General features: G+C 45.4%; 1 protein-coding gene across 1 annotated transcript; it reads left to right on the top strand.

Annotated features, from left to right (window-relative positions):
• Positions 1–8372: 8372 nt before the first annotated feature.
• On the top strand, positions 8373–9365 carry LOC138671818 (olfactory receptor 2A14-like). Its single transcript, XM_069759954.1, has one exon. The coding sequence runs from the start codon at positions 8373–8375 to the stop codon at positions 9363–9365; it is 993 nt and encodes a 330-aa protein (XP_069616055.1).
• Positions 9366–13807: the final 4442 nt, after the last annotated feature.

The raw sequence follows: 13807 nt of genomic DNA, 5'->3' as shown, positions 1-13807 counted from the left end.
CCAAGAGCCAGAACAGGTGAGGAAGAGTAATGGATGAATTGCACCACCTGTATCGGTTTGACAAGTCCCGCACCACACCATACCATCCTCAGGGTAATGGTGCCTGTGAACGATTTAACTATACACTGATTCAGATGCTAAGAACTCTAGAGGAAGATCAGAAGGCCCGGTGGCCAAAGTATGTTTCTGAACTGGTATGGGTATATAATAATCGAGGGCATCGAACCACGAGATATACACCTTACTCTCTTCTGTTTGGCCGAGAAGGAAAAGGAATCACCGAGTTTGCATTAGACCCAGAAGAGGACTACCCACAGACGGGCGTGTCCTCCTGAGTTCAGGAACCTTGCACCGGTTATTCCAGACCAAACTACAGGAGATAGACCATGCAGAGAAGACCCCATCTGGAGCAACAGAGTTTCGAGTTGGAGACCATGTCTTAGTGCAAGAGGATTGCCCTCGAGACAAGCTGGAAAATCGTTAGGAGAAAGACACGTATCAGGAAAAGAGAAGAGTTAGTCCAGAAGGACCTGTCTATCAAGTCCAGCCTGAAGGAAAGGAAAATGCCCCCCCTCAAACTCTTCACCAGAATATGCTCTGACACTGCCTGTCTAAGAACCCTGGCCGAGTAGAAGTGGAGCTCGAGGCTCCTGAGATGGTTCATATGCCAGTGGAAGCAGACGAAGAAAGGGATGAAGGATTAAGCTCCAAGAGGTTGGAACCTGAGGATACCGCATCGCCCATGGCCCTTCCCCCACAGCCGGATTCAGCTCCATAAGAGAGCTCCACTACTTTTCCTGATCTGAGATGCTCCGAACGAGCAACAGCTGGCAAGCCCCCCAATCGTTGTAACCAAGAAAATTTCATCCAGCAAAAATCCGCACAGAAAAGGAAAAGACAGTCACACACTCCTCGAAGAGTCTTGCCCATGGAATGGTGAGGGAAAAGAGTGAGGGAGTGTAGAGAGGGGAGCCAAACTTGCGGTCTCTCTTGCGTGTCTGGGCCGGAACTGTCAGGACTGTCACCAGTGTTTCAGAGGGAAGAGATTTCGGATCGGAGCAGTTCAGGACACCTGACGGATGGGGCGGGTCCGACATAAATAGCTGTCTGAGTGGGAAGATGGGACATTTGTCGGGGAACGAGCCTGTGAGTAGTGAGACAGTTGACTCCCTCTCGATGGACCCACTCATAATTACACTTGTTAGATTAATTACTGATATATAGATGTAAAGAGTGCTCTGCTAAATATTGATAGAGAGTTTAGATGTCAATGCCATATCTGGTATAAAAGTCAGATGGACCGCCTCAGTCAGAAGCGTTGATACAGATACTATCTGCTCAAACTGCAGATTATACAGTGACCAAAGAATATTCCTGGACATACAATAGGCAGCACACAGGATTAAGTATATGTAGTATACTCCCACATCCAGTGTAGATATTATGAAAGGATTCATATGCACGATCATAAGAATTATAATGGACATAAGTCTAATCAGACATCCATATATCAGTCAATGTCCAGATAGAAAAATGTAAGAATAGTAACACAGGTAGTTGACTGAAAGTAACTGAAGACCTGCCGCTCTGGGAGACCTACTTACACGGGCAACCCACCAGATGGAGACCCAACGTGGAGTCTCCACATTTCACAATATTGTTTATAACATCAGCAGCAGTAGCAACAGCAGGCAGAGAAGACACCACGAAGATGGCACAGACTGCAATAATGTGAGATCAATGCAGCACACTAAAAATGACACCATCGCCTAGTCTGCCCAGTCTACGATTGGGTGCAAAAGTTATCGGAGATCCATGACTTGCTCATTTTGATGAAAGTTAGGGGGGCCACACTTTCAGGGGACAGCCGGCTGTGCTTGTCCATCAGGATACCACCAGCAGCGCTGATGACACGTTCTGAGAGAATGCTGGCTGCTAGGCACGACAAAACCTCCAAGGAGTGAAAGGTGAGCTCAGGCCACTCTTTCATTTTTGAAGACTAAAATGAAAAAGGGCCCAAATTCCCCCTGATGGCATTGTATCGTGCTCCAGATACTCCTGCACCATCCTTTCCAGTCATTAACAACATATCAAACTTGGAATCTGTTCTGCTGGTGCACGGGCTGGTCTAAAAAATGTGTGAAATAACTCACAGAAATTTCTCAAGCCACCTACACTGCTGCTGATGCTAATGTTTTGGTGATAACGTCTTGGCGTTCCCAGGGTTGGACGTCTACAACTGGGATGCACACTGTGTGCCTCACTGCTGTCTTCGGGAAAACCACTCTTAAGATTTACAAGCAAAATTCAATACTCCAGCAATCATGCATCCCTTTCCAAAGGGGGAAGCATCTGGCTAAATTTACTCTCGTATAGTGGATCTAACAGAGTGGTAATCCAGTAGTCAGCACTATTTATAACCATAAGAATACAGACATCGTGTTGAAGATAATGCAGCAAGAAGGCGCTCATGTCAGGAGCTTCCATGAGGTCCAAGTCCATGCTGTGTTGGTGGTCGGGTAACATTCAAGGTTACTTTCTCCGTTCCCTCCTGCCATCCACAGAAAACAGAGGGTGTATCATTATCCTCTTCATCTCCTGACTATTGCACTTCCATCACCTCATCCTCCTCAATTTGATCCTCGGCTCCTGCATCTTCTCTAACCATTTGTCTGGTACCATGAGCCCCCTTGATCGCTGTAAGCCACCCTCCCATGGCACCTGCCTGTGCGAAATTTGTCCGGAAATTTGAGATATTGTTATCCCTTCTCTGCTTCCAACTCTTCCACTGGGACCATCACCTCCTCATGCAGACTATGTAAAGTGTGCTCCTGCATGCAGATGACAGGAATAGTGATGCTGATGATGTCATTCATCATCAGTGCTAACCATCTTAATAGCCATTTCAAAACCATGCAAGGGGCAAAGGACCTTCACCTGTGCCCATTCCGCAAGCGTGATTTACACCGCGTCTGGGCTGCTTTGGCTCAAGCTATGCAAAAGCACATACTGCACTAGGGCTCGTCTCTGCTGCCACAGTCGCTGCAACATGTGCAGAGTGGAATTCCACCTTGTAGGAACATCACTAATCAAATGGTTAACAGGTGGGCTGAAAAACCTCTACAGCAATGCAAGTCGATGACCTGCAGGGTGCGATCGTCAGAAGTGAGCACACAGCGACCGAGCTTTCTGCAGCAGCACATCCAGGCCGGGACAGTGGCGGAGAAATTGCTGTACCACCAGGTTCAAGATATGAACCAAGGAAGATATGTGTGTGAGATTGCCACAGCGTTTCCACAACTAGAAGCAACGAGAAGAAAAAAGCAGCAAATAGTCCAAAGTAGTGAAAATATATCAAAAACTTTATTAAATGACACCAGATAAAAACATGACAAAGGGATAAAATAGTCCCTGCACTACACAAAGCATGTAAGCAATGGGCAGGTGATAGGTATCCACATAATAAAGGTATACACATAAACTACCCTAAGAGCACAGCTCATATGCAGTAAAAGCCATGCAGGAGTGGCCCATTGTTACTAAGTAAACAGAAAGACCATATGGTACAAATAATTATGGCCACATCCATGCATAACAAAGTATATACATACCGGGTAGAAATGGAGGATCTTATATGTGAGCAGACACCGCACACCTGTCCCCCCCGACGCGCGTTTCGCCTTCTGCCTTTCTCAAGGCACACACGGCCTTCCCTGGCTCCAGTTTCAGTGGGGACTGCCATTTGCTCTAACTCGAACTAGATATCTGTCCACAACTCTTGAGCTGTGTGCCTGCGATCTCCAAGGCATATTAATTTAAACGCTGCCTGAATGCAGTGAGCCCTGGCTGCACAGTACAGAGGTGATGTAGATTTTATCCGCACTGTTGGAATGCGTAACTGATTAAGGGAAAGGTTGAGGGCACAGGTGGAGGCCCTAGAGTAGGTGGATGAGGCAGAAGCAGTGGAGGAACTGATAGATACAGAGTTTGTCCCGCAAGCCTTGGGGATTCAAATAATTGTGGAGCAGCCCCTGACCGCCTGCCCCCATAGCCACCAAAGTCGCATCTGTCCATGTTTGCTCGTCCAGGTGTCAGTGGTGAAATGCACCCTGGAAGACATAGATTTTTTCAAGGAATGGGTGATGTTGTCTGCGACATGCTGGTGTAGTGTAGGCACAGCATTCTTAGAGAAGTAATGGCGACTGGGCAACTGGTACTGAGAGACTGCGACGGCCATCAACTTTTGGAAACCATCTGTATCCACCAGACAGAAAGGCAGCATTTCCGTGGCCAACAGATTGGAGATTGTGGAGTTCAAGCTCTTAGTTTTGCCATGTGTAGGAGGAAACATTCTTTTACATGACCACAACTGCAGGACCGAAGGCTGGCTGCTGTGCAAGAGAGAGGAGTACAGAGAACAGGAGTGCTGGACAGTGAGAGAGGTGCAGGAGGAGATGTTATGGTGGATTGAGAAAGATGTGTTATGCTAGGTGACACAAACGCAGCAGTCATGTCTACTTCCATAACAGCTGACCATCTCTCTCTGACCCCAACTGTGGTGGGAAAGCATTTGTGGTTTCTGCAGCCACAGACCTGTGTGAGATGACTTGGAATAGTGATGGAGGAGGAAGAAGCAGCGGATGGGGTTGATGGGACAGCCAGTGGTTGGCAAGGCCTGCTAGTCCGCTTTTTTATGCAGTGAGATTCCAACACTAAGGCATGTTGATCGTGCATGTGCTGGTTCATGCATGTCAGATTATTGCAATTTTTGCCTCTACTGAGTTTTTTTTGCTAATTTGACAGATGACGTGTGTTGGGTCATCCTTTGCAGTCTCAAAAATTGCCCAGACTTGGCAACCCTTGCTACCCCTGAGAACTGCACACTTGCGACTGTTGCTGGCCAAAGCCAGAGTTGTGGTTGAGGATGCAGTGCTTGTCATGGTTCCATAATTTTGTGTCTGTGTGGAAAGCCACAATGTAGCCTCCTCATCTTCCTCCTCCTCCACCTCCTCTGCTGAGATACTCAGCTGTGTTCCTCTGGGTTCACATCAAGTGGAATCTAGAACCTCATTGTCATCCTCTCTGTTCTCACACTCCAGACCCTGAGAGTCACACTCATCCTCTTCCTGCTCAGACACCACAGTACAGTTCGTGTGATTCTGGTCAAACCCTACTTTAACCAACCCCGGATTCAACATGAAAAAATTTGGGGCATTGGTGCAGATGCTTTCCTTTTCTGGATTCTGTGATTCTTCAGAGCAGACTTTTGAAGCCCATGGAATACAATGTGTGAACAGCTCTGTAGAATGGCCCATCTGTGGTTCTCCATAGTCAGTTCAGCATTTGGAAAGTTTTGACGAGGGAGAAAACAAGGGTGATTAAGGTGTCACCTTTGAGGATTGTACTTTGTGTGATGTTAAGGTGGAGGAAGAGAGAGAGAGGCCAATTGATGGAGCGCTTGCCATCCACTGGACCATATGCTCTATCTGAGCCTCATCTACAAGGTGTAACACTGTGCGGCTGCCAAAGAAAGGGAATCGAGTAAACCATCCAGCAACAGATGTTGTCAGTGGTCTTTGGATAGGATGAGATCTATTTCACTGACAAGTTCACTTTCAGCAGCAGAGACCTCTCTGTACTGTGACGCCAGCAAAACAAGATGTCCGCTTTTTATATGGCCAAGGACATGTGAATTCGGCAACCAATAACAGAAGACCTTGTGTCCTGACATTGTGGATGGTTTCTGCGCCTTGATGTTGATGCATCCATACTTAGAGTAGGAATTCGGGTTGTGGTTTTATGGATATAAGCATTGTGTACATTATATGTGATGAATGATCATTGCATTTTACCCATTACACCTTACAGTTTGTGCTGTTTTTTCATTCTTCAGCATACTTCCGTCTTCTATGTATTTACTTCCTATGTGCCTGAATAAAATAATAGTTTTAGCTATTTAGCTTCTATGTTGTCTTTTGTGTAGTTACATCTACAGTGTCTTGGAGGGGCTAATGGGTCTGTATTAGGAATCCAATGCATACGTGGCCTCTTGATTTACCGTTCATATGCGCCGGTTGGATTGTTTGTTAATGATTTACTCATCTCTATGATATATCATGGTATGTTTTCTGTATCTTATTCCCAGTCTCATTTACCATTATTCTTTGCATTTGTTCTTCTGGAGGATTTGTCTCCCCTGTGATTTCAGACTTGAGAATTTACACCATATATACCGTCTATAAATATCCAGATCCCCAGCGCCATGTCACTCTGCAGCGATCTCAGCATACGAAGAAGTCCCCAATACAGGACAGATTTTAGAGCCAGAAGATAAAGTTCAGGTTATTTGGGAAGTTATATTTATTTTATTCCCTTTTTAACTTTTTTTTTTTACACTTTAAAGTCTGGTTGAGAAGGACGGATGCAAGACAAGTAACTGTGACTGGCTGATTACCCGAGTGCCTCAAGTCAATTCTGTACATTCTGATCCAGGACTACTTTATTGTCCAGGTATTGCATCTCTGATTTGTGGCCATTAATTGTCCAATGTGGCAGGTATAGGATTTCTTTATAACTTTCTTAAAGGACACGCTGCAATTTTTTCTTAAATGTCTGACGTTTTGGAAAAGAAAACTCTCCGAGTGTAATTTTTCTTCCAAAGTGAATGTGTTTTGGTCTGAAAATAATAATTATTCATAGGGTGATGTTGCAAATTTTGGAAAGTTTGTCTTCCACAGCCTCTACATATCAGTGTACTTAGCTGACTGCCAAATGGGCTATCAGTTTATCTGTCATTGGGATGGTAATGACAGCACCAACTGTTCCCTTATCTTTCTTCTCCTGATGTATCTTCTAAGCTGATTTACAGTATAATCAGATAAAAGTGTTACAGGCCGTGCAGTCAGAACCAGGTCACTTTTGGATTCACTGGTAACTCATTCTGCAGTATGTTGTGTACAATGGTGCATAGAGGCTGTAGAAGACTAACGATACAACATTTTTAATTACATCCTATTACAAAATTGATTCTTTGCCAATAATGCATGCATTCAAGTAAAGAATAAAGTTAATATCATTTAAAACCTTATGCAATTCAAAGAAGAAGGACCACATTGGAGTGAAGGAGGTTTATATCAAAAGTTGGGTCTCAAAATTAGAACATATGATGAGGTTACTTCATGCCATCAAACCCAACCATAAAATACGGAATGTTCTGTATATTATTTATTCTAAAATCTTGCACATTCTTTTCTCCTTGTTAATCAGTCACTGGAATCTTTATATTGCTGAATTTTCTATGCATCCTTTATAGATAGATCTACAGTGGACAGAGTTGTAGGAAGGTTGTGTGTCTAAACAAATAAAAATTTAGCCAATTTTGAAATTTACAAAAATTAAAACAAAGTATTCATGTTGTTGAAACCGACCAAATAGAAGTTCTGAATTTATGTCCAAGTAGCAAGAGAAACTCAAAGGCTCTCCATGCTCAATAATAGTGAAGGAAAACTTCTCGTAACTTTTTAAGATTTTTTTTTATCTTCTAACTTGAGGTTTCATAATTTCTGTTGTGGCCCAACAATATGGAAGGGTTATAAGGTCATTCACAAATAATTTGTAGTCCATATTTTACAGTTTGGAGTCATAGTTCATATAGTTGAAAAAAGACAAACATCCATAATAATGCAATGAGAAAAGTGATTTCAAAATTGAAAAACATTCAAGACGGTTAGTAATCTTCCCACGAGTGGATGTCCCGACAAAGTCATCCCAATGCTCAAAGATATTACAAAGACCTACTGACTCTAACGGTCTCATGTAGCATCTTAAATGTTCAAGTTCAATGTTCAAGACAGTAAAGTTCATGGGAGTGCACTTAGTTTTTGTCATCACTGTATATCGGCCAAACCTGATCATTTTAATGGAACTGGATGACCTGGTAATGTGTATGGGGACCTCCCAATTCTTTCCCAACGGTAAATGTCAAGGGATCAAAGAATGTGCAGTGCGATTTCTGTTCACTGGTCCTGATCTTCTCAGAGGGTTGAAGCACAAGAGTCTTCCGGCAGCTCACTCCACTGTTCCCTACACAAGACAACACTTTTTGGGGGTCAAGAGAGATGACTCAGCTAAATGACTGTTCTTCCAATAGCTACAGTGTCTAACGTGTAGATAGGCATCAGCCTAGTCATCTGGGTCTTCGGTGGACGGTTGTGCTTCAGTTTTGTTTGAAGTTTTCTCATTCTTTTTCTTGATGATTCTTTGACAATGGATATTATGACAATAATGCTGTGTGGCTATTTGACACATTTCATATTTTCTGTTATTTAGGATCCTATGTTTAGACATCTCTGGGTCGAAAAGAAAAAAGCAACATGGAAAATGCATTCAACATCAGCAAAAATCTGGTCCTCCTGGGAATTTTGGAAATGGAAGGACTAAAGTATCTGTACTGTGTCCTGTCTATTGTCCTATATTCGTTCATTATACTCTTGAGTATTATTATTGTATTTGTCATATTCACAGATTCAAGGTTACATGAACCTATGTACATCCTCATAAGTAATCTGGTCCTCAATGGAATATTTGGCAGCTCGTCATTTTTCCCAAAGTTGATAGTTGATCTCATCACTTCATCCACCACCATCAGTCATGAGAACTGTATTGCTCAAGCTGTGTGTGTTACATTATTTGCTATCTATGAAATGAGCACATTCTCCATTATGGCTTTTGACCGATATTTGGCCATTTGTCATCCTCTGAGATATGGCATCTTGATGACGAATCAGAAGGTTATAAACCTCATTGTTGGATCATTTGTGGTGGCCTTTATACTTGTTCTCACAGCCGTGCTCCTCACCTGGAAACTTCCTCTGTGTGGGAACAGATTAAACAATATATTTTGTGACAATATGTCCATAATTGTTCTCTCTTGTGTGGACTCTTCCATCAGTCAACTCTTCTCGGCAACTGCGGTGGTCTTCTACTTGGTTGTTATGATTTCTGTCACTCTCTTCTCCTATGTGCAGATATTTCTTGTCTGTTTGAAAGTCTCAGGAGAATCCCGTCAGAAAGCTGTCCACACCCTGGTCACCCATCTACTCAACTTTTATATCTTTTTAGTTGGCTTTTTATTTATTTTCATGAGGTACCGGCTGAGCAAAGTGAAGCTTCCGGTTATTCTGCATGTTCTCCTCTCAGTGACTACTCTAATTGTTCCACCATTGTTTAACCCCTTGATATATGGAGTCCGGACCCACGCCCTGAAGACCAGGTTAATTCATTACTTACTGAAAATTAATGCTTGGCCAAAGTGGATTGAAATATCTAAACCTTCGATGTTTGTATCTGTCATAAATAACAACTAGGGTCACTGAGTAGATGCTAAACACAGGAGCAGTAATAAAGGGATTAATAGGTGGAGACAGTTTTGTTTCTGTGGCTTTATTTCAGCTGTGGAATTCATTTTGACAGATGTAAGGTTGTGAAAAATGAAGAAAGCGGTGGCCCTTACCGGTTCAGTATAAAAAGTCCAAAATTTATTTAAATCGCTAAAAAGATTGGCATGGGAGAGAGTGGCACATTAAGCAGGCGATTGACGTTTCACACCTGTCTGTGCATCAACAGGTCCAAGGATAGAATCTATCGTCATCGCTACTTGTGCCACTCTGTCCCATGCCAGTCTTTTTAGGGATTTGAATACATTTTGGACTTTTATACTGAACTGGTAAGTGCCACCAATTGCTTTATTTTTCATTTTGCAAATGTCTTCATCTTGGTTGAGCACACGGTCATAGTTGATGCATAATCAATTCCACATTTAGCGGATGTAATCACATGGTTGATTGGTGCCGGTCTTTTATCTCTCTTATTGCTTTTGAGATGTAAGGTTGGCCACACTTGGGGAGGACAATCAGGTCCCATAACCACTGATGCGTGGACCAATTAGCACCGCCAGCGACATTACATCTCCTTAACTGCCCACTGGGTAAATGTTGTGGTGGCTGGGACAAAGGTGGAAGGCGTTCTAGCTCATGTCCTACCAACACCTAGGACTGCTGGATGTTTCTCTGTCCATATTGCCTGATACCCCAACTCCACTTCCTCCACCGCCTCCTCATCTGGTCACCTAAGACCTGCACCACCAACTTCAACACAGAAAGGCTGGCTGCTCTGAAACTCCTCTGTTTGGGGGACAAATCCCAAGAGCTATGGACCGGGATCAAACAGCAGACAGATGAGGGGATGGTGCTGGTGAATCTCAAGCCCAGTCTGGTGGTGTGCTATAACGGGAAAATTCTCATAGCAGCTCTGGGCCTAGCCAGTTTGATGAACATCCTTTGCTTGGTGCATGTGTTGAACTTAGTGGTGCAGAACTTCCTGAAAAACCACTCACACATGTCAGAGCTGCTGCTGAAAGTGCTCGCATGTTGCATTCTCACTCTGTTGCTGCTCACTTGTCTGTGCTGTAGCATCACTTCTGCCTTCCTGCTCACCAGCTGATGTGCGACGTATTTACACGGTAGAACTCCACCTAGCACATGCTGGAGATACTGTGAGCAGCAGCCGGCAATTCTAGAGTTTCAGCAGCAGCACGCATGACTCAGTCGCTCTGTGGAACAACACCGCTTCACCACCATTGAGTGGACCTCCATGCACGACATGTTTGCCGTGTTGCACTACTTTTAATACTCCATCAATGTGGCCAGCGCTGATGACGCCATCATCCGCATTACTATACCACTTATATACCTGCTAGAAAAAACAAATCAGGCCATGATGAATTAGGGGGTGGGATAGGAGGAAGAGGAGGAGGAGGGTCAATTCACACCATAATCAGACTTGTCATCCACACATTTCTCAGAGGGTGGATTACTGTCCCAAAAATGGCCAGGTACCCAACTGCACATTCAGGGGACAGATTGGGAGGATGATGAGGAGGAACAACCATGTTACACTCAGATCAACTCACAGGCATCACTAGAGCGTGGCAGCCGGGATACAGAAGAGAGAAGACCCAGATGATACAAGTCCCACTGAGGACAGCTTTTCATTGCCTCAGGTTAGCCTTGCACACATGACCCAATACATTTTGCTGCGCCTGCGCAATGACCAGAGATTTGTCCATGTTGTCAGCAGTGCAGATCACTGGGTGGCCACCTTGCTGCATTCCTGCTACAAGGACAACGTACCACCATTACTTCCGGCATTGGAGCGAGAGAGCAAAGTGCTTTAATACAGGGTGCTAGTAGAGAAACTACTGATGGCTTTCCCATCTGACAGCAGGGGCTCAGTGGAAGAATAAGGCAGATGTGGAGGAGGATGTCGGCAGCACAGCTGGGTCACCGCCAGAACCTCAGAAGGCAGGGTTAGCATGGCAGAAATGAGTGAAAACTTTATGAGCATGCCACAACATCCAGTACCACAATATAATAGGGTCCGTATTATCAATAGCCAGCCTTATAACAACATGGTGGAAGTGTACCTGTCACGGAGTTACCGCGACAGAGCAGTACTAGAAGACCACGGCGTCTGATGGCTCCTGCTTCATCATTGAGAAGAAGCACTTCTCCTGTGTATTAAAGGTGTTTGTTTTCTTCCAGCAGGACAGGGGTTAATAGGCCATGTGGAAATCCCTGCTTTCAGTTGTGCTGGGTTAGCCACTCCTCTCTCCTATAAAAGCTAGGCCTTCTGGTCAGATCCTTGTCTGAGATAGCACTTGCTTGATAGACCGGGAGTAGTGAGGAGCTGGTGTTTGGAGAGCTGGAGGAATTTATTGTGCGAGTTGTATGGTTTGTACGCTTGGAAATTCCTCATCCTTACCTGCCTTATTTACTTCCCTCGTCCTTCACACCCTGGTGGATACCTCTGTTATTTGTGAGAGTATATTTTGTGTGAGTGGAGTTTTCTTTTACCCTTGTCTTTGTTCCCCTGTTTATCGGGTTGGTGTACTGCGGTACACGGCAGCGCCTCTCTTTCCCGGGTGGGGAGGGGGACAGACGCAGGGTGGCAGTCAGGAGACAGGGCAAGGGCGGAGGCCCCGGCATCCTCGCCATCTGAGGTATCCCGGGGAACAGGGCGAGTTAGGGCGCCTCCTAGAGCTAGGGCCAGGATAGGTGCCCCTGGTCCCAGTTTACTCGCCAGTCCAATCGTGACAGTACCTGTCCACACATCTTCACATACTAACTGATGGGCTGCTCCATTAAAACTATGGGTCTCCAAATTGGACACATGGTCTAAACTTGGTCTTTTATCCTTTCGAGGTGCTGGCCTGCCTTGCGGCAAGTGTACTGTCCTGTGCTTATTTAGCATGGCAGGTAGTGTGATCAAAGACAGGTACATCCGCCTGTCCTCATCCATCTTGGGGAAGCTAACATTCCTTAAAATGAACCAGGCATGGATCCCACGGGACTTGTTCATACCTTTAGATGACTAGACCACTATACCAGCTGCACCTGCCAGTATTGAACACTATTTGCTATTCCGTTTAATTTCGGTGCCTCCTCCTTAATTAAAAAACAAAAAAAATTGTTGTTGGCTACCGCCTCTTCCAACTGCAACGCCATGTACACCTCCTCCACCACCGCCTCCCGTTGGACATCTGCCCCCAGATTGTAGCTTGTTAGTTTATTTTGGGTTCATTCTATGCTCTTTTAAATAAGTTCCCTAGAAAAAAAAACACAAAAAAAACTTTGGATTATTCCTCACTTGCCTCTTCCGCCTACACCGTCACGCAGTTTTAGATAAAGGGAGGCCCCAAATGCTGACATATTTCTCCATCACAGAAACATTTTGGTTACATTTACTGTACATGTGCTCAGTTCAGGCCGTTAAACGAGCGTGATCAACAATATTGACGTCGTTCGACGCTTGTTTCCCGGCCTCTTTCCACCCGCTGAGGAAGAATGATGGGAAAAGAACAATCCCTAGTATATCAACCTGTCCCCAAACAGCATCATGTTATCAGCAGCACATCTGCAGTGTACAGTGGCGTATCTGGGGGGGGAGGGGCAGCCGGGGCATGTGCCCCGGGCGCAGTCGACAGGGGGGCGCCAGCGGGCCGCCTGATGATGCGGCGGTCCAAGGAGGCTCCTTGTCGGCGGCATCTGCCGCCCCCACAGTCTGAGATAATCCCGTTCTCTGAGCTGGCTGTCAAATTGACAGCCAGCTCAGAGAAAGAGCTGCACGCGGAGAAAGAGCGGTGCCGCTGTCGCTAGTAATACCCTTTGGCTTGCCGCTTGCCTTGCCACTGTGAATCTGTGTGAGACGAGTCCCTTCTCAGCCAGTTTAAGCCCTAGCCCCTGACGACCGCTGAGAGGTGCTGACCGCCGCTGGCACTTCCGCATCAGGGAGCGTGACTGTGACAGGCTTCTGCTGCATTGCGCCCTTGTTCGGGTGTAGAGTGCACTGTTGGACGGTACCGGTGGTGAGTGCTCCAGACCGCGGCCGCAGGGACCGGGTAATGGAGCTGAAGTCTGAAGACACCGACCGAACTTAATAGAGAATCAGTCAGAATGATAATGTTTGAAATTTAAGGGGGCTGGCTGGTTGGGGGGTTAGCTATATGGAGCCTGCAAGCATGATAGGGAGGGTCGGGAGCAGCGGCCAGGGGCAACGCAACGGTATGTGTCACACTTGTGACTGAGGACTGAAGCAAAGCCAGGAGGCAGGATGAAAGACTGAGGAACATATGATGTGGGGGGATGGGGGCAGAAATCAGGACATTATATGGGGGCGCGAATCAGGACAGTATGGGCCTGGGGGCACAAATCTGGACATTACATGGGGGACCAGCTTACAGCTGTCTGAT

The sequence above is a fragment of the Ranitomeya imitator genome, chromosome 3 (genome assembly GCF_032444005.1).
Source record: "Ranitomeya imitator isolate aRanImi1 chromosome 3, aRanImi1.pri, whole genome shotgun sequence".
NCBI lineage: Eukaryota > Metazoa > Chordata > Amphibia > Anura > Dendrobatidae > Ranitomeya > Ranitomeya imitator.
Note: the sequence above shows the minus strand (reverse complement) of the source record. Positions and strands in the feature narration are given on the sequence as shown.

Excerpts from the sequence above, each read along its gene's own strand:
- LOC138671818 (XM_069759954.1), top strand. The coding sequence starts at position 8,373 with ATGGAAAATGCATTCAACATCAGCAAAAATCTGGTCCTCCTGGGAATT.